The 20,831-nt window shown below is 31.0% G+C and overlaps 1 protein-coding gene across 1 annotated transcript in view; it reads right to left on the bottom strand.

Annotated features, from left to right (window-relative positions):
* Window positions 1-1,690: 1,690 nt before the first annotated feature.
* Window positions 1,691-20,831, bottom strand: part of LOC142321708 (xanthine dehydrogenase-like) — a 146,836-nt gene continuing 127,695 nt past the window's right edge. The window contains exons 23-27 of the mRNA XM_075360011.1: window positions 19,837-19,927; window positions 17,273-17,434; window positions 6,917-7,013; window positions 4,926-5,036; window positions 1,691-2,518 (exon numbers count right to left, since the gene is read on the bottom strand). Coding sequence (XP_075216126.1) covers window positions 2,451-2,518; window positions 4,926-5,036; window positions 6,917-7,013; window positions 17,273-17,434; window positions 19,837-19,927 — 529 coding nt within the window. The 3' untranslated portion in view covers window positions 1,691-2,450. The remainder of the gene's footprint in view (window positions 2,519-4,925; window positions 5,037-6,916; window positions 7,014-17,272; window positions 17,435-19,836; window positions 19,928-20,831) is intronic.

Raw genomic sequence — 20,831 nt, 5'->3', positions numbered from 1 at the left:
TTTTGAGTTTTTTTTTATGTACAGAAAAGTTACATGGTTTTATGTACAGGTGTGCACAGTGTATGTTAAAGTAATTGACTGTTTTTTATATACATACTAATTAGGTGGTTTTATTTATATTATTGACTTCATTGTTAAACTTAGATTAAAACAATAATGTTGGTTTAAAAAAATGACCTGATGAATGTGTATTCAATATGGTTAATCTAATTCTAAGCTTTGACAAAACCTTTAATAAGTGTATTGTTTATTGTTTATATTGTATTATTCATCATAAGAAAGGTCTGCTTCATGTTCTGAGCGCCCTTCAGATTTTTATGACCTTGGCAGATATTCTGTTGCCAATGTCTTGGTACTGTTCTGATTGTTAAACTTCTGTTTTGAATAATATTAACTACCAGAGACAAGACAAAGTAAGTTTTATTACACTTACCTCATTTAAAAACAGTAAGATTTAGATAGTGGTAGTTTCTAAATACCATTTGCATTACTTTATTGGGTAAGTATAGATTTTGAATTTTTTGTGGTGGGGGAACTAGGATGTTTCTGTTCAACACTAACATTTCAATTCCGGCTCAAAATTATGAATCCAAACTTCATTAAAAGTTAAGCCATAACTGTCATTTAAAACCGTTGTTTAAGTTTTGTGTTTTTGAGAAACTGTCTTAAAACCCACTTTCAACACGTTTTGCAGTAATTCATCTTATCATGGATAATGGAGTGGACATTATCGATACTTGCAAAAATTTCAGCAATTTCCCACATTTTTGTATGTCTACCCTTGTAAATAATGTTATTACACTTGTTCTGTCCAATATAATCTGTTCAATCCCATTAATATATTTTTACCATGTTCTAAATATCCACTAGTGATTTCACCAGTTTTACAGCTTCATAAAATAAAATGTTATCAGTACTCGCTGTTCTTGCACAGTACACATTTCAAGCAGAGCTAACATTTTGAAATAAACAAAAGATGTATATTAAAGGAAATTCATTTCAAACAACTAATATTTTCAGGGATGACAACTTGAATGACAGAAAGTTTCAGTATATTCTATTGAGTTGTTTATCCCTGTTGCCATTTGTCTCTTTAATTATTATTAAATGACCTTCGCAGAACAATATTTCACATAGTTACAGTAATAAGTTTAAAGCTATGAATAATCAGATTCAGTTCAACAAGACAGACAGTAACATTTTATTTAATACTGCATGCAACATTGCTTTTAATATAAATGCACAGACTAAAATTTCCAAATCATCTCTTTTCGAAGTGTTTCCAAAAAATTATGATTTATAATTATGAGTTCTACTAATCTAATGTATCTACTAATAATTTTTTAAAGTAATTTTTGATAAAAGATGTATTTTAATTAACATACAAACCTTTTCAAATTGAGCGGTTATTTAACTGTGATAGAATATTTTATTTGAACTACCAGATAGATAATTGATCAATATCCACCAAATGTATCTCATGATTCTTAATTCATTTCAGTCTTTATTAATATAATTTCCATTTAATATTATTGTAATAATATTAAGCTCATTTTCAAGCATTGAACTGAATGTTTTTACATAAGTTTGAGAGATGGAATAATTAAATTTAAATGGCAAGGTTAAAAAAAAACTATATTTACAGACAACTGAATAAACATAGTAAATTTATTAAATTTATATCTTTACATTTCTTTTTTTTTTTAATTTATACTTATTTAATTTAAAATATAAATTCTGTGGTTTACCTCTGGCTTCATATTTTGTCAAGAGTTCCAAAATAGTTTTGTTAAAAGTTTCAAAATTTTAGAATTTAATCTAAAAGGAGTATAGAATATTATGAAGGAATGAATAAATGTATGAACTTTATATCAGTAATCAGACTGGGAAACAATATCTACCTGCTGAAAGAATAATTAATTTAAATATAATCAGAATGCTAGAAAATTATGAAACCTTTCTTAATTTCAAAACTTTACATTGCTGAATTTTAAGCTTTTAGAACTATGAAGCTCACTAACACACTGAATTGTGGGCTAGAAAATAACAATAATTAAAAAGTTATTCATCACGGAATAAAAAAAAATGTTTACTCCTTGAAGCAGATCAACCAACTACTTCTTATATGATACATTGCATCATCACAAACAACATTAATTAGAAACTTATTTCAAAAATATATTTAGTAATCTATTTGAAACCAAACAAATGTACATCAGTAATTGTAAAACATCATTCATCTTATAACAGATTTAGTTTCTATGAATTATGCAATTATACAAAAAATCTATGTTTTAAAATTACCTTCACATCTTACAGAAAAAAAAAATTATGTACATAAATACTTATTTTCCATTGCATGATGAATTAAAACAAACACGCTAATTTTATCTAGGTGATTCATTCATACAAATAAAGTACCATGAATAACTAATTCTCTTTGTGCAAACTCAAAGTGTCATTGATTTGATGTCTGTCAAAGCACTCAACCAGATTTGTTCATGAGTAAGAGGGTTTGCTGAAACAATATATAAAAATATTATACAGTATTATGACAAAAAAATAATATAAGTACTTTTTTAAATTGATATTACATTTTAGTTTAAGACTTTTTTATATATAACTAATAAAAAATATTCATCTATTTTTTGGTAGATACAACTGTATAATGGTTGTGCATGTGGTTCATTGTAGGTGAAGATGTACCTACCAAAAAGGTATCTCAACAAATTTATTATTAACAAAATTTAATAGAATTATACCTTGATAAGTGACAATTTTTGTGTTACTGAAATGTGGCTTAGTTGTGCAGGTCTAATTTGTAATGGGGTGTAATTTTTATTATTCCTGTGTGCGATGCATTTTATTATTATTATTATTATTGCTGTGCTTATTAATTGAACAATAGTTTAATTAATAAGCATGGGCAATTTATAACAACAGGAATTAATAAGGTAATATGACTACCTGTATTATAGAATATTTTTTTTGAAAACTAGTATATATAAAATACAATGAAAGAATACGGAGTGCATCAGAAAATTATAAATTTAGTAAAACTAAGTCTAAAAAACATTCTCAAAAAATAAAATTTTTAGAAGAATCACCAATCCTTTCAAGATTAAAACATGTGAGACAGCTGATGGCCTTTCACCTACTCTTTAACCTAGTATTAAATAGAATAATGAAAACATTTCGGAATGTTAACAAGACTGCTTCTGAAACCAGGACAGGGAAAAGAAAAAATATGAGTAAATTCTTTGGCTTTTCTAGATGATTTGGCTTTACTGGCGAATTTAGAAAAAGAGGTAATTTCTGAAGTTGGGGATTTCAAAATAATTACTGAAAAAGCTGGTTTACAAATCTCCTCTAAAACGGAAATAATGACAGATTCTAAACAAAATAAGAAATGTACAGAAATAAAATTTTTGAAAAATTAAATGCATAGATAAATTTAAATATTTTGACAAAATAATAACCTCAAATAATTCAGATAAGACGGCATTTGAAAGCAGAAAAATAGTTTTTGAGAAATGGAAATTTTTAACTAAAAATATATATATAACAAAAAACATTTATCCAGAATGCAAAATAAAACAGTCTAATATAGTACTGAAATCAGTAATCCTTTATAGGACATAAACCTCTAATATAATAAATCTAGAATCATTTTTAAAAACTGAAAGGAGAATTCTAAGAACTGTCCATGGCCCAAGAAAAACGAAAGACATTTACAGAATGAAATCAAATAGAGAAATTTACAAAGTCAAAGAATAAGAAAAAAGGCCTGATTTTTTAAGATTTAGAAACCACAATCTGAAAAAGAAGACTAAATATTGTTGGACGTTGATTCCAATGGGTTCTGATAGATTAAATAAAAAATGCTTTGTTAAATTTTGGAAATACAAAACCCTTACCATCTGCTGTCAGACTAATGTATTCCTTTGTCAGAATTTATACTAAGATTATTCGGTTATTTATGGTCCTACTGATGCTCTTTGTACTTGGATTTTGCGGGTTTCAGGTTATTTTTGGAGTGTGGATATAATTTTTCTTGTTTTTTTATAAAATTTTTGTTACATTTTAGCATTTAAAATGTAATTTTTGAAGTATATATGCGAGTTCTTAAAAGGAATAATATGAAAAGTCCTGTTGAAATGATGATGAAAAGAAAAGCCGACACAGCAGGGCAGGGATTATATCTTAAGCCCTACCCTTTGACCGGATCAGAGATGGGTGGTAAAAAAAAAAACATCGTTGTTGTCGTCTCCAATAAAGGGAATACCAGTGCGTCCGCTATCGAATATAGAATATGAAACGTGTACAACGATGAAACTGATACGATGTAGAGTGGTTTTTTTTGCACCATCGCCGGTTAATATTCTGTCAATATGATGTAATTCATCAACCGTGGAAGCATTGCCCATTTTTTACAACGCTAGCGTATCATCATCATCAAAAAATAAGTTTGCTGACACTGTTAGCAACATCACAGCATCGTTATCTTCAGAAAAAGCAATGGTTAACGTCGCTAATACGAGTTTCTCATTACCTAATGTAACGTTAAATGATAATATTGACAAAACCGCATTGAAGAAAATCGTAGTCAATGTTACATCATTACATATGTTATTACTATGTTAATAATTACTATGTTACTACGTTAACATAATGTTACATGTAACGTTAACGTTTCATGTACATAATGATGATGCTGATAACTATGTTAAATTATTGAAAATAATTTACAGTATTTACAATAATTTATAATTAATTGACTGATTTCTTAGAAGATCCCTTGGCTTTGAATTTATTAATTTCTTCTAGTAAGAATAAATAATAATTTTCAAGCAGCCTTATTTATTCATGTAAGAAAAATCAATTACTTCCTAAAAATATTAAATAGGACATTAAAATATACACACCAAGATTAAACCAGTCTTCAATTTTTCCTGAATCCTTTCTTGCAGATTCTAAAGCATTCCTTATAGCAAAAATTACAGCAACACTCATATTAAGGGGTGGTTCTCCAGTGGCTGCAGAACAACAAAAAGTCGAATATATAAAAATTTATCACAGTGAATGACAGCAAAATGACTAAAACAATAAATCACAATTGATGTAAAATCACACTTTCTTGTTTAGATAAATACAAACATTAAAATATAACAATTTTTTTTAGATTCCAAATACTGCTTGATTTAAAATTTTCCTGTAGCACACAGAGTGTCAATGGATTTAAACATTGATATGTTAATGTATATCAGTAATATATCTTTATGTAAAATTTGATAACAAGTAGGCATACATAAAATAAATCAAAGAAAAACAGATGTAAAATAATACATTTAGTACTTATCAGATGAACATGGGAATATGAAGTACACAAGGATGGCACATTATAAAAAGTTTTGCTGATTTATAAATAAATAAAAAATCACCCAAAAATATGGTGCATTTGGAAAGTCGCTGTGCAATATGCTTTAGAATTATATGGTGCATTCTGTTTTTCGGTGTCAGGTTGGTTGCCCTATGCATTTGTTGAGCATGGTTCAGTAATAAACCAAGAATGTCAGTTGTTGAGCTGTGATTGAATGTGATTTGTTTCCTTTCATGTTGTTTCATTTATCGGAATCAATAGTTGTGAGAAATGTAATGGTTCATTCAGTAGAGGAACACATTTTTCTTGTTGAATACTCATCTTTCGTGAAGGTGACAAGTATACTGATTTTGTGAAGCACAAGTTTTGTGAAAAATTTCCAAATACTTCTGTTCCTCATCGCAATGTTGTTCAAACTCTTATAAAAAAATTTCAGGTAACAGGCTCTGTTGAAGATGCTGATTGAAGTGGAAGGCCACCTAAACTAAGCAAAAAGAAGCTGCTTGATATTTCAGATATTACGGTCAAAAATCAGTCAAAGTCAGTGTGTTTGTTACCACAGCAGCAATTTATCAGACTTACTACTGCATGTAAAACTGTAGAAAAGAGCTGAGACTTTTCCCCTACAAAGTTATGTGTATTCAAGAACTGAAACCTACAAATCATGCAAAAGACTAAGTTATTAATGGTTTGAATGTTTTGTTGATGAAAGTTCCACAGGTATCCTTGAAATTGTGTTTTTTACAGATGTAGTGTGGTTTCATCTGGGAGGGTATATTAATTCACAAAATACATGACTGTAATTGACAATTAACCTGCATGAATTGCACGAAAAATCTTTAAATGAAGAGGAACTTGGAGTCTGGGTCAGTGTGAGTAGAATGCGCATTATGGGTCCAATCTTTTTTTAAAATCACTGTTAACTAACAGTAATCTTTACTGTGCTGTTTTAACAAACTTGATTAGTCAGTTAAAAGAAGTAGCATGTGCTGAATAACATCTTCAATGTTTATGATATGAAAGAGTTTGTAGTAAACAGTGTTTTACTTTATCACTTTTTTAATGCTTATACTTTTGAACCATAAATTTGAATGCATATGAAAATTTTTGACAAGCAAAATGTTTAGGGCTATATAGCATAAATGTGGATCAATATTATCAGGCATATATTCACCTACACATTCACTGGGAAATTTCTTTTTTATGACAGAACCACTTAATTCAAAGTACTGCACTCATGTTTAGAAAGTATAGACCAAATGAAGATGCACCATTGTGATTTACTTTGAATTGGTGTCAAAACAGCCACTGAACAACTGTAAATTCCATCTCTATTTTTGTAGTACCCTTAATAAAAATGCACTGTTCATCCAAAAAATTATTTTTTAATACAAAATTCTATACAAGATAGCATGAATTTGTTACTCAAACGTTCCAGGAAATAACCAGTGTTATAATTACCTCTTTTTTTAGTTCATCTTTTCCATAGACTCTGTTTCTGACAATACTTAAATGTGTATTAAGCAACATAATTACCTTTTGATCTATACACTCCAAATGGATTATCAGATTTACGTAGCAGTGTAACACGGAAATCAATTGGAATGTCTTTAGCTCCTGGAGGCTTATAAGTCTGAAATATAACAAAAAGAATCAATTATTTTATGGATTAAGTTTTAATGTGTGTTGTTAAAATTAAATATCTTGTCAGGCTATAATACTACCAACTAACATAACATTGAAAAATACCCCTTTTGTTGACTGATTTGCATGAAATGTAAGCATAGAGTTTTTCACAAATATTTTTCATCAATAAAAATCTATGTACCCTGCTGCCTAACAATCAACTTACAATGTCTCACATCAATTTTCACAGCTCATATTTCAATATTTTTTAGTTGGTAACTATTAACTGATTTTGATACTTATCTACGCATAGGCTAGATTTTTGAATCTGAAAATATCTCTTCCCGGTGAACATAAAGGTGAATTTGCTAGGATAATTTGATTGTTATTTACTTGTAAGGAGCTGGAGAAGTTCATGAATTAGAATGTCTATCTGAAATTTATACTTTCTTTCTTAAGTTTAATATCATCCCTTGGGGCTCCCTAACTAAGTTGCAACAGGTTTTCATGGGAAAAAGATGTGCTGCCAGAATATTGTTTGGGGTCTGTAAGTACAAATGGTGTAGACCAATAATTAGAAAATTAAAAATATTAACTTAGCCATGTGTTTATAAATAAGGCAATCTTTGCTACAAATGTCACTTATTCTTAAAAAAAAAGTAATATCCACCTTATCCATCTATTCCTTATAACAAGGAATAGTTTTTTTATAACGGAAACAATGCTTTGGCTTATAAGAAGGACTTTATGCTTCCTTTGTTGTTTTTAATAAATTGCTGAAACATTTACAAAATCTTACCACCAATTTATTTAAGATACATTTAATATTACTCTGTGGTTGAATTTTTAAGTAATACTATTTTTAAAAAAAATTTCTGTATCTCTGTTCAGTGTATACATAAATATATGTTCAAACAATTTTCACTATGCCTTCTGAGTTATAATTTATATTTAGCATCTTGTTGTATTCATCTTAATATTATTTAATATTTTAAATAATTAATATGGACTTTAATAACATCTACTTTAAATTTTATAACTGTATATTTTGTAATGCTGCTCTGATCAAGGTTGTACTGTGATTTTCTTGATCCACCAAACAAATGATGCAAGTTTTTTTTTAATTCATAAAATAGCATTCCACTCCTGATGTGATCTATAAAATGTACCAATAAAAATAAATGAATTTATTTTACCTAGATAAATTATAAATTTACTTTGATTTTCTCTTTAAATATATATATGTGTGTGTATATTTGAATGATTTTATCTAGAGAACTTTTTTTTGTATTTGTCCGGATCAACATGTTATAATGATAAAAAAAATTAATAAACTAAAAACTAAAGCTAGAATAAAATTAAACACAAAAAAAAGAAACAACTATAATTAAAAATTATACTGCAGATAAAATATCACTAAAAATTTAAAACTAAATTCACAGTCAGAATCTTAATAATAAAATAAATTTATTTAAAAAGCAACTCAAAAATAAAAACAAACAAATGTTTAAAATTTAAATAAACATAAATAAAATTTAACAATGTCCGTGAGGGTGTGTAAACATGCGTTTACTGCTGACATCAGATCCAGCAGAAACTCACTTGTGTGTTGCGATGATTCAACTCGGCGATTGCATTGTAGATTTCTGTGATGATGGGATTTCTAGGACATTTACTAAGGCTCTCCAAGCCTTAGAAGTCACTACAAATAAGAATATGAGGGTACTTAGGGTTAATGATATTCAAAGCCTTATTTATAGCGTATAGTTCAGCAGTAAAGACGCTTGTAATACCAGGTACACCAACTATATAGGTTCTGTCATTAACAACAGATGCGCGTCCAATGGTATCGATCTATCTGTGTATACTTCTGCTTTTTGAAATTTTTGTTTAAATATGATAGGTGGTGTTGATTGTTTATTGTACATACATGGTAAGGTCAAAAATAAAATTTATAAGGTTTATTCTCCACGGAGGATACGTTTGAAAAAGAGAAGGTATGTCAACATTTATAAGGTGTAGTAAATGCCGGGGTATGAACAGCCATAGGTGCGGTATAATGTGGACAATCTTCATAACTTTGTAAATTAGAATTCACGAGGACTGGGTTAAAAGCCTGGTGATTCGGTTCTCCTTTAAGACAGGCAGAGTAAAATGCTAGAAGTTGCTCCCATCTATCCCAAGGTTATGGTTCACCACACACAACAAGTATGCTAGTGATAGGGCTTGATCTAAAAGTACCTGTAGCAAGACAAAGAAAAAAATAATGTATAGCATCTAACATCTTTAGCGTGATATGACGTGCTAAAGAGTAGGTGACACAACCGCAATCAAAACGTGAATGAAGTAAGGAATACTACAAAACCACATACATGATCAATCAGATCCCCAATTGGTGTTGCTAAGGAGATGCAGCATATCTAGAATTTTGGAAGATTTTGTTTTTGTTTGATGTGTTTGATCTACATAAGACGGTTATCAAATAATAAACTTTGAAACTTAACATCAGTTGAGATATCAATTCGCTCTCCGTTGAGAAAGACTTACGGAATAAAATAGTCCCACAGGCGAGAAAAGGCTACACATTTTGTTTTCTCAGGTAAAATGATGAAACCTTTTTACCTGAAGCTTCAAGGTGAAACCTTGCACGAAGCTTCAAGGCGAGCTGTAGTGTCCAATAGTAGTTTCTCTGCTGTGATTGTTGAATGGGACGTAATATACATAGCAAAATCATCAACAAATAAAGAACATGAAACAAGTGGCTGCATACATTTACTACTGTTAATGGCAATAACAAACTAGGTGGCACTTAATACACTTCCTTGAGGCACACCATTCTCCAAGGTGACGCTACCTGATAAAGAATTTGTAGGCCTGCTGTTAAATTTATGCAGTACCTGCCATCGTTACCTAATAGCTTTGTGGCAGTAATCATTCCACCAAGGAATGGAGGGAAGTCTAGTATTTCCAGATGTTTGCGGAATATATATATTAGCATTCTCAATTACCCGGGATGTAAAATTGATTAGTTGATCTAGGGCATCTGTACCATCGTCATACTATGACGAAAAAGCTTTATGATAACTGTTCCAATTTGCTTTTACAAAAATCCATCTCCGTGTCCTTTTGTTCATCCTGCGGTTGATACCAAAAAATATAATTGGCCTCTGATCACTGCTATAAAAGACTAACAGACCAATTAAGACAAGAGAGTAAAACTGTGAGCATAAGGAGAGGTCAATGTTAGACTATGTAGCAGATGATAACGATATGAATGTGCATGATCCATTATTCAGTAGAAAAAGGTCCCAATCTTGTCTCACCCTATCATATTTTCTTGAAAGGAGCAGAAAGATGAGTTCCATGAAATATGGTGGGCATTAAAATCTGCTGCTATTAATGATGGCGATGGAATCTGTGTGAGGAGATTTGATATGTCTAGAGCACTGAACTCAGAGTTTGGTGAGAAACACAAATTGCAAATATGCAATTTGAAAGGGACAGAAATTTTTACAGCAACAGCAGGAATGAGGGTAGCTATTGATATCCTTGTATCTGAAACCTCATTCCACATCAAAATAGCAACTCTACCACTTTCTGTACTGTCTTCAAGACAGTCGTATCTCCCACAGAAATAACCTTTGAGTGTTACTACATCTTGTTGTAGAAGGTGCATTTCTTGGAAGCACATTATTAATGGTTCATGTGCGTGCATCAATACTCTAACATCTTCAATGAGGGACCTAAGACCACTAGCTTTCCACTGAATAATGCTCATAAATAAAGGTAGTTATGGATACAGAATTACAGATAAATATAAATATATAAAAAATTATAGTTGTAAGGGATCCTATTTTTCTTTTTCTAATTTTTTGATTTTAAAACACTTCGATACCCTGTGGTCGGGTGGTACCTCAACCATGTCCTCCAGTATACTAGGTGATGAAGGGGGAGATTTTGAAAAATGGGAAGTCTCGCAGATGACATCCCAGAGGAGGTGGTTGTGTGGCTTCCCTTAACAGGGACTTTATTAGATGGCTTACCGCCAGCTGTATTTACTGCTGCCTGTACAGGTAGAACTTCGGGCACTCAGGAAATTTAAGAGGGATCTCACTAACGTTAGTTTCACTAGCTGCAACTACTGACTTCTTATTCATCTTCTTTAGCTCAGAAATAGTTGCAGTAAGCAAAGCAATCTGATCAGATAACATCTGAACAAGTCTTTTCTGCTCAGAGCAGGATCCGCACTGTTGATTACCTGCATTAGCAGAGGCTTTACATGATGTAGTGCTGGCAACAGAAACATCTGGTTTAACCAGGTTACGCGAGTTCAGTATCTTTTTTTATATTCTCTTGGGAAGGCTAAGAAAGAGAGATTTTGCTCAGAACAGACTTTTACCTTTTTTAAAAGTTGGGCAATCTTGTGAGCGAGCATTTATGTGTTCCCCACAGTTAGCACATTTTTCTTCCTCCTGGCAGTTTGTGTCGTTGTGACCTTCGTTGGCACATCGAGCACAAATTACAGTTTTTGAACAAGATGTAGTACAGCCATACCCTTGACACTGGAAACATCATCATGGGTTGGGGATGAAAGGTTGTACTCGAAACAACAGGTAACCTTAATCTTCTCTATGGGATGAGGTGGAGAGTGGACGTTATATGCACAATCACTTTCCGGATCTTGTTGGTTTGTGAGACACCTCTTGGATAATCCCTAACAGGTATGTGACGCTATTTCTTTCTGGGTATAGTGCCTTCAGAGACAGAATGCAGCGATTTGGCCTTTGGATTCTGGATGTGTTCACAGTGTGGACAGCTGGACAACTCCTTTCATGTGGTGTATGAATGCACTAAATATCAATAAATGCACACGGAGACTACTTGTCGGCTCGATTTCATCGAGTCGATGTTGGATCTCCGTGTGAATTATGACGATTATGGAAGGTTTCCTTGTTTATTTGGAAAAGGACCAAATTTGCCTTGGTCTGACCTGTTGTTTTGTTTTAATATTCCCCTCTTTTATGTTTTTGTATTACGTTTTCTTCTACGTTTTGTTTTAGTATATTTTATTGTTGCGTGTTGAGCTCACCTTGTATGCTCTCCGGAAGTGTGTCAGTTCCTTTGGCTATTGTCAAATCAGTTTTGTAGAAGACTTGCCGAAATGTGTTTTGTTTGCTTTTACCAGTTCTTAAGTAACAGTACACCGATGGGAATGTCACATCTGGCATTTGCATCGGTGGTATCCTGACTGAGGCAAGATCAAGGCTGAGAGATGCCTTTTGCCGAGGTTTTGGAAATGATCTCCGGTAAATCGCATCAGGTCTAGGAACGGAGAGGGTGGCATGGCGACAGTAATCGTCAAATGGTGGCTGTTTTCCCCTATGAGGGTCAGGATGGTGATACCAGAAAATTAAATTTTAATATAAGGGAAGGTGTAGGTTATTCCACTCCGCTCTGCCGTTTCGTTATTCGCTTCACCTCCATAACTTCTTGGGAACGAAGCTCATCAGCTATTTCAGTTTCGTCCATCTACATAAGGTCACAGCAAAAAATTACTCCCCGGCTGGTGTTTAGGATTTTGCAGCTTGCTGAACTTATGTTTATGTCGCTCATGTTGTTGAGACGTAACAGAAATCGACTCTGTTCATTATTAAAGTTTCAATCCAAATTGTTCGATCTTGTAATTTTCTGATGTTTTTCGAAGAACCATTGAACCCGTTACAACTCTGTTAATCTGAAAAGGTGAGATCTTATGAAGGGAGCCAGTGTTGGGGAAAGTTACAAAAATAAAATTACACATAGCTCGTTTTTGCCAAAAGAATATTGGACTTTATTTTTAACAGAATGAAAATCAAAATTATATAACCATGTTCATAAAAACAAAAAAACAAAAAATGCATAAATACATTATTACATATTATTGTTTTGTTAAGACAAATGCTTTGCACAAAATCTCCCTGTGCGATATTTATATACAACAATCCTTAAGCAAAGTATAGGTAAACTTATTACCTTAAATATACGTAAACACAGTATATAATAACAATACAGAGTATAATAATAATATCTTATTATTTAACAGAGGATTACCTTAATATTTAGTAGACGATTACTGTTTTTTGTTAATGAAAAACAATATCTTGATACTCACTGGCACAGAATGTAATCTGGACTATCATAATAGAAAGTTTAACAGACGATTATTGTAGAATGAAAAACATTAATATCTTGATATTCACTTACGCAGAATGTAATCTGGATTATCATAACAGAGAGTTTAACGGACGATTACTGTAGAATGAAAACCATTAATATCTTGATATTCACTTACGCAGGATGTAATCTGGATTATCATAACAGAGAGTCTAATGGACGATTACGATAAAATGAAAAACATTGACATCTTGATATTCACTTGCACAAAATGTAATCTGGACTATCATAATAGAAAGTTTAACAGACGATTACTGTAGAATGAAAAACATTAATGTCTTGATATTCACTTACGCAGGATGTAATCTGGATTATAATAACAAAGAGTTTAACGGACGATTACTGTAGAATGAAAAACATTGACATCTTGTCATTCACTTTCACAAAATATAATCTTACAATCGTGGATTTTATATATGTCTACATAAGTTCCTTTAAATTTAATATTTTATCATATAATTATAGAGAAGAAAAAGCACAAACATAATGTTTAAAGGATTTTTAACATACAAAAAAAAAAAGATTCATTGTTGAAGAATATGTGTAATTTACTTGTTAACTGCATGAAGTGTGAATTTTGACTAAACAATATTAGAATTGTAAGACGCACTAATGATTCTTCGAATGATGGTCAGAGACTGAGAGAGACGAGACACTGCGACACACACTGACAGAATGAGAGAGACTGAGTCTAGTGAGGAGCCAGCTTATATAGTGTAGATGGAGCCGAGTGAACCACCAGGAGCTGTGTGAATCATCAGGAGCCGAGTAAACCATCAGGAACCGAGTGAATGCAACATGTTTACGTTTTTTTAAAAAAATTATAAACATGAAATAATACAGAGATAAATCTTAATAAATAATCAATACAAAAAACATAAATAAAAATCAGCTGAGCATATATTTATATGTACGTTGAATGGAATGCATAAATTTCAGTGTATGAAAAATTTCTTATTCATAATTGAAATATTCATTAGATCGAAATACTGTTAAGTTTTAGATGAAAATAAGTCAAATATCAAACCAGTTGAATTAACTTATAACTACTTTACGCATTGACGTAAACAGCCAGCTTCCTGATTATTTTGCAGAACCACATATCTGATGTTTTTATATTGTAGGCGAGATCCGTCACAATTCAACCTATCTTCTACAGAACTGTTTTTCTCGTCAGACAACTCTGAGCGAGGCCTCTTCACAAGACGATGGTATTTTTCTCAGATTGACACCATGCATCATAGGATTTATTTGAGAACTTTAAATATAGGTTAAACAAGAATTGAGGAAAGAAAAGACCACATCTGCAGAGCCCACACATACAGTCGAGCTAATACAACTGGGTTATCCCAGGTGCCAGAGGACATAGTTCAAGATTCACTTCTTACAGTCATTCACCCATTGGCACGATAGTTTACATTTTGGGTTATGCTTGCATTTCATAAGATGTTGCAGCACTACCAAGTGTAAATGTAAGAAGAAACAGTGTAGGATGTTGTGTAGTTGTGTAAGAATATATGTTGTAATTTGTGTATTGTTCTCAGTGTATTGTATGTGTATAGTGTAGTGTTCTGCACAGTTCTGTGTGTCATGGGAAGAAAAGCTGCATAGGCTAGGGCTGTGGGGGTGCCAGCCCCCAAAGTCTAGTCCCACAAAGTCGATGGGGAGTCTTACTCCCTATCGGCATCTTGGAAACTGCATCATTTTACCTGCTCCTGTGATTTGTGTGATACTCACAGTGCTATAAAAACATATGTTCCTTATGTGTAAGTAACAATCAGTTTTCTTTACAAACATTGGCCACCACATTTTTTTACATAGATCTGAATGCCGTGGTATGACACCCATTTAAGTGTATTAGGTCAATGACATAGAAGATTTTTTGGTTCAATTCTAAATCTTCAGAGAATTCAAAGGTGTTTTGTTTAGCAATGGTAGTCTCTCAAATTACTTATGGATTCTGGTTTGACAGCGTCAAGATGCTTTCCTAAATTCATTGATGAAAGGATTATTTTTGATAATTTATCCCCAAAGAAATACTTTCCCCCATGAAAACCTATTCTGACTTTTTGAGAGAGCCTCAAGAAATGATATCATACTTAAGAAAGGAAGTATAATTTCAGACAGAAATTCTAATTCATGAACTTCTGTACTTTCAGCTCTTCAGAATGAAAATGTTAATTTTTAACATTCAATTTCTTTTATCTCAGACCAGTCCCTTACAAGTAGATAATAATCAAATTATCTTATCAAATTCACTTTGTATGGTCACATTAGAATCATGTGTCCACCACATGCTACGTTTGTTATATTATCAATATCATGTACCCTTTGATTCTCAACAATGTTTAAAAAAGACCATGTTGAATGACATGCATAATAAAACTATGTTAAAACAAAATCTAAAAAAGAAATTGAACTTAATTAAACTATAGACTCTAATTCAGCCATCTTATGCAACTGACTCTCAGAACCATCGACAAATAACTCCCTCTGGCAGCCTGTACATAAATATCACCAATTTTTTCCCAGTTTTTTGAGTTATTTTTTTATACATTTAATTTTAAAAAACCCAAATTATTTTTACCATTTTATTGGTATGTAAAAAGATACCAATAAAATAGTAGTAAAAACAAAAATGCATGTTACTTGTGGTGGGAAAATATGTACCTTTTTTGTGTTTTATGTACTTTTTTGTGATTGCACATTCTTTACAAATTCTATTATTACTTTCATGATGATTAAATAACTTAATTGATAGAATTAAATACTTAAGGGGTGGTGAGTAGAATTCCAAAAAATAGAAACAATATCACCTATCTGTTGAATTTAGTTTCACACAATTTATCTTCAGTAAATTTATAAAATTTAAGATGACAAATAAATATTTTATCTTGCATCATCAGATTTCTACTTTATGTAATCAGTTTGCATTACAGTCTCATTCCTAATTATTTCTATGGAGGTTTGTAAATTAGCAAAGTTAATATCTTCTTCAATGATTTTGGGAAAGCATCTTGAGAATGTCAAACCAGAATCTGCTTATAATTTTGATAGTCTTTCTTTTTCCTGTTTAGTCTACGGTAATACTTAAGAGGATGATATGTATGAGTGTAAATAAAGTGTATATAGTCTTGTTCAGAATCAGTTCGACCATTCTTGAGATGTGTGGCTAAAACCCTTCACCAAAGAACACCAGTATCCACGATCTAGTATTCAAATCTGTGTAAAAATAACTGACTTTACTAGGACTTGAACGCTGGAATACTCGACTTCCAAATCAGCTGATTTGGCAAGACGCGTTCACCAATAGACCAAGCTGGTGGGTTAATTTTGATAGTCTAGCAATGTTAAACATAACACCTTTGAATTCTTTGAGGATTTGAAACCGAACCAAAAAATATTGCACATAATTGGTTTATAACCTTAAATGGGGATCATATCAAGACATTTGGAACTATGAAAAAAAAAATTGAATAATGACAGGAAAAATGTTTGTAGCAAAAATGCTCGTAGCAGTAAAAATCAAAATGTGTGAAAGAGATGTGAAATGAATCCAACTTGGTGAAAATATGATGCCAATGGTTAAGCAAGCAATAGATGTTTTGTTTTAAGCTATATTTATAAAATTATTTTGTTTAAAAATAGCAGCTTTCTATTTAGTCTTAACAACTATAATACTTACAAATAATTGCTTTGTAAAAGTAATTATTTGCTTTACAGAGGAGAGTCGAATTTTATTGGAGTGTGAAAAGACGCCAAGATTAACTATGATTCAATCCCAGAAGTTTCAGGTAAAAGATAAAGTCACCACCGCTCCTCCATAGAGATTGAAATAATAATAATAAAATCTATAATCAAATTTACTAGAATACATTTACATTCTTTTTGAAAGTAATGGTCATGTTTAGATCTTTCATTATCCTTCACAAATCTAACACTTATTAAATTAAAACATAATCATGTAAAAGGCTTACTAAGAGGTCACATTGTATTTAAAATGCATCTCTTAATAACTAGTAAAAATAAAGAACAAACATATTATTCACTCACCCATGTTCTGTCTGTGAGTATTTTTCCAGTGTCCTTATCATATACAAGTAATTCTGTCAGATAATAACCCAATCCCATTACAAATGCACCTTCAACTTGACCAATATCTACTTGAGGACTTAAACTCTGCCCAGCATCTTCAACCAAATCTACACGAAGAATCTGATTATAAAGAAAAAATCAAATAAGATAATTATTAAAAAAAAATACAATTATAACAAGTTTAATTCATCTCACAATCAAGTCTTTACATCATAAATTTATTCACAGACAAATGTACTAAGTAAATAATGAAATATTTAAACAGTGTTTATCTTGTTACATAAATTGAAGACCTTATTATATAACCCTCTTGCCTGTTCACTGCATATGAACAGTGTTTAATAACAACAAAGTTATTATTATATATCATTTAGTCTTTAAGTACCACTCATATGCTATAAAACATGCTCCAAGAATGCTAATTATCTCTACATTATTAATGTAACTAAATCAGTTAAATATTATGAGAATTGCATTTACAGCATAAGTCCAACCCCTTAATCATTATGACATTTATATCTTTTCTTCACTTTGAAGATAAAAAGTACATTAATGTACACAGAAAAGCATGAATACACAAAAATTAATATTAACCTTCTCTGTATAGGTTTTTACTTTTTATTAATGATATATTTATAATTCCATAATACACTCATTGCCAAGTGAATGGTGAGTGATCAGTACAAGATTGTCTGATACTATGTGATTAGTGAAAGCAGGCTACATATTCGTACTCTCAGCACGCTCATTGCCTGAAATTACAATATAGCTGGGAATCCCCCAGAAGTTGACACTTGTGTTATGCTGAGTCATTTCAGAAATAATAAACTGAATCTTGCAGACAACAGGGTGTCTAATACATTTCATTAACCGCCTACAGGGAACTCAAGGACGCTTATCAGACAAATATGTGTCAAAATGTTGGGCTAATTATTTTTAAGGCCTTATTATTAGCATACAGCTTTGTGACGAATAGCATTGTGCTGGGCGCAGTGTCATTGATTCAGCTCCACAACAAATGATGATGCTAGGAGCCAATCTTGTATGTTCTATTGCCTGCTAAAAGAACACAACCAACAGAATATTATTGTATTTAGAGCTATCTGTATAAACTCATGTACTGAAGCTAGGGTTGCATACAACTGAGTTCACCATGGTGCCCAGTGGAAAACATTTGAGATTCACTACATGGAGCCATCCACCTATCTATAGTCACCATCAAGGGTTACATTTGTAGTTCGTAAGATGTTGCAACACTACCAAGTGTAATTGTAAGAAAGAACAGTGTAAGATGTTGTTGTGTTGCTGTGTAAGGGTATATGTTGTAATTTGCATAGTGTTCTTTGTGTGGTATAAAGTGTTCCACAGTTTGATATATAGTATGTAGAAAAGCTGCATAGGCTAGGGCTGTGGGGACACAAACACCCAAACTCTTAAAGAGTAATACTCCTCATCAAGATTATTCTGAATTTATGACTTTTTGAAACCTCTCCATTATTTTACCAATACCTGATATACAAAACCCATCACTGCTCATATAGTAATACATAAGACATCTGATCCCATTATACAACATAAACATGCAACTATCTTATAAAATGTTACATAGCTTGTTACACAGTTTCTTGACTGCTTAAAATTATTTAGGAATCAATTACAATAAATTAGCTGTAAATCACAGTAGGCATTTAACTACACTCCCATAACTGTAGACAAAAAATACATAAGATTTAATGTTATTATGAATCAAAATTACCAACATTTTCAGGAAAGAAGGTTAGCGTATTGCATTCAAAATATAAAAAAAAACTATGTGATATAAAGCACTGAGTAAAATAACAAATCAGGAGTAACATTAAACATGAATGATAAATCTAAGTACTGAAATGAGAAACTGAATATGCATTTAGACAAAGACACAAAAACTCCAGTAGTGCACATTACCTCAGAATCAGTCACTGCAAATGTCTTATACTAATTGGGTTTATGAAACTACAATGTTCAGTAATGTTACTTGTTTCTGGGAGATGATAGTAGGAATAGGGGTTGATTAACTAAAAAGGGGAAAACTGTAAGAGATATTCACCATTAATAGATTGAATTTTTAATAATGCTAGCAATAACATCTGAAAGTAGACCATTGAAAAGAAATAGATAGCTCTTCTGTATAGCTCATAAAACAAAATGCACACTCCTGTAAAACATCGACACGTAGCCATAATTTATTATATATTGAGACCAGTAAAAACTTATTGCTTAATCAATAAATATTAAGTAATACAATCTAAAAAATACTTTTTAATTTTACAGAAATATTTTAAAAATTGTATTAATTAATTATTATCAGAGTATTTCTATAAAATAAATGGTATTTTTAAGTTTATTTTTTTTGTTTTATTCAATATTAATTCTGAGCTCAATCTGCCATAAATTATTAGTCAAGATTGATAGTTACAGATGTTGTTTGAGTAATATGATAGGTATACAATATTTTTTTAACATAACTAGTATTAATTTGTTACCTGATTCTGGCCAGTAAGAATATCAACTTCAACTTCTAATATAGTAACTCCATAAATATTATATTCTTTCAAATCTTCATTAGGTTTGTACCTAAAAAAATATATATTTTTAATTCATTTACAAAATGTGTATTTTATATATATATATATATATATATATATATACATACATGAGTGTGTGTTTTTTATGTTTGCATTATATATTAGGAGATAATAATTTAATGATTATTACATATTAATACAACAAAAATAGTTTTTTCTATGTATAAGATATTGCAAAAATATTTTGTCACGCTCAATTATGAGGAATTTTTTTTTAAAGTGACTGTGATTTATTTGATTAGTTGACTAACTCCAAATAATAGAAGAAACAGTCTAAAAGGTTTGAATATATTTTCAATGAATTTTCACTGGCAATCATGGTTGTAAACTGTTTTACAGAATTCTTATTTTTTTTTTTTTAGTTTCGCAAGTGTGTACAATGAGTATCTGGTCTAGAACAGTGCTATTAAGTGTTTCTTTCAGATCATGTTCCATTAGACACAAAAAAAAATCTAAAAAACTCAATGAAACATAGTGTGGATTTGCAAATGAGTTTTTAAACTGGGGAATTACTTAATTATTACATGGTTTTAAGCAAAATAACTAAAAATTCATAAAGAAATTATATTGTTGAGATATAGGCATTATGTTGAAAGAAAAAAGAAATAAGTAAATAGTAAAATGTTTGTTGGTTAATTAAAAAATTGCACAAATTGCACATAAAGGCCACACTACTAAAACCATTATTTATAAAATAATAAATCACACCTCTAATTTTATGAGTAATTGTAAATAAATTTCACAAAAATCTTTTCAGTATTATGAGCCAGACTCTTCTGCAGTGGTATTGCAGCTGGTGGTGCTCATCTTTAAGTGATTAGAGAAGCTGTTTAGTATCAATTAATGTAAAAAATAGTCAAGTGTACAACTTTTTAATAACAAGTTTTCTAATC

The sequence above is a fragment of the Lycorma delicatula genome, chromosome 1 (genome assembly GCF_047948215.1).
Source record: "Lycorma delicatula isolate Av1 chromosome 1, ASM4794821v1, whole genome shotgun sequence".
Lineage (NCBI taxonomy): Eukaryota > Metazoa > Arthropoda > Insecta > Hemiptera > Fulgoridae > Lycorma > Lycorma delicatula.
The sequence above is the reverse complement of the archived record's forward strand: the minus strand, read 5'-3'. Positions and strand labels throughout refer to the sequence as shown.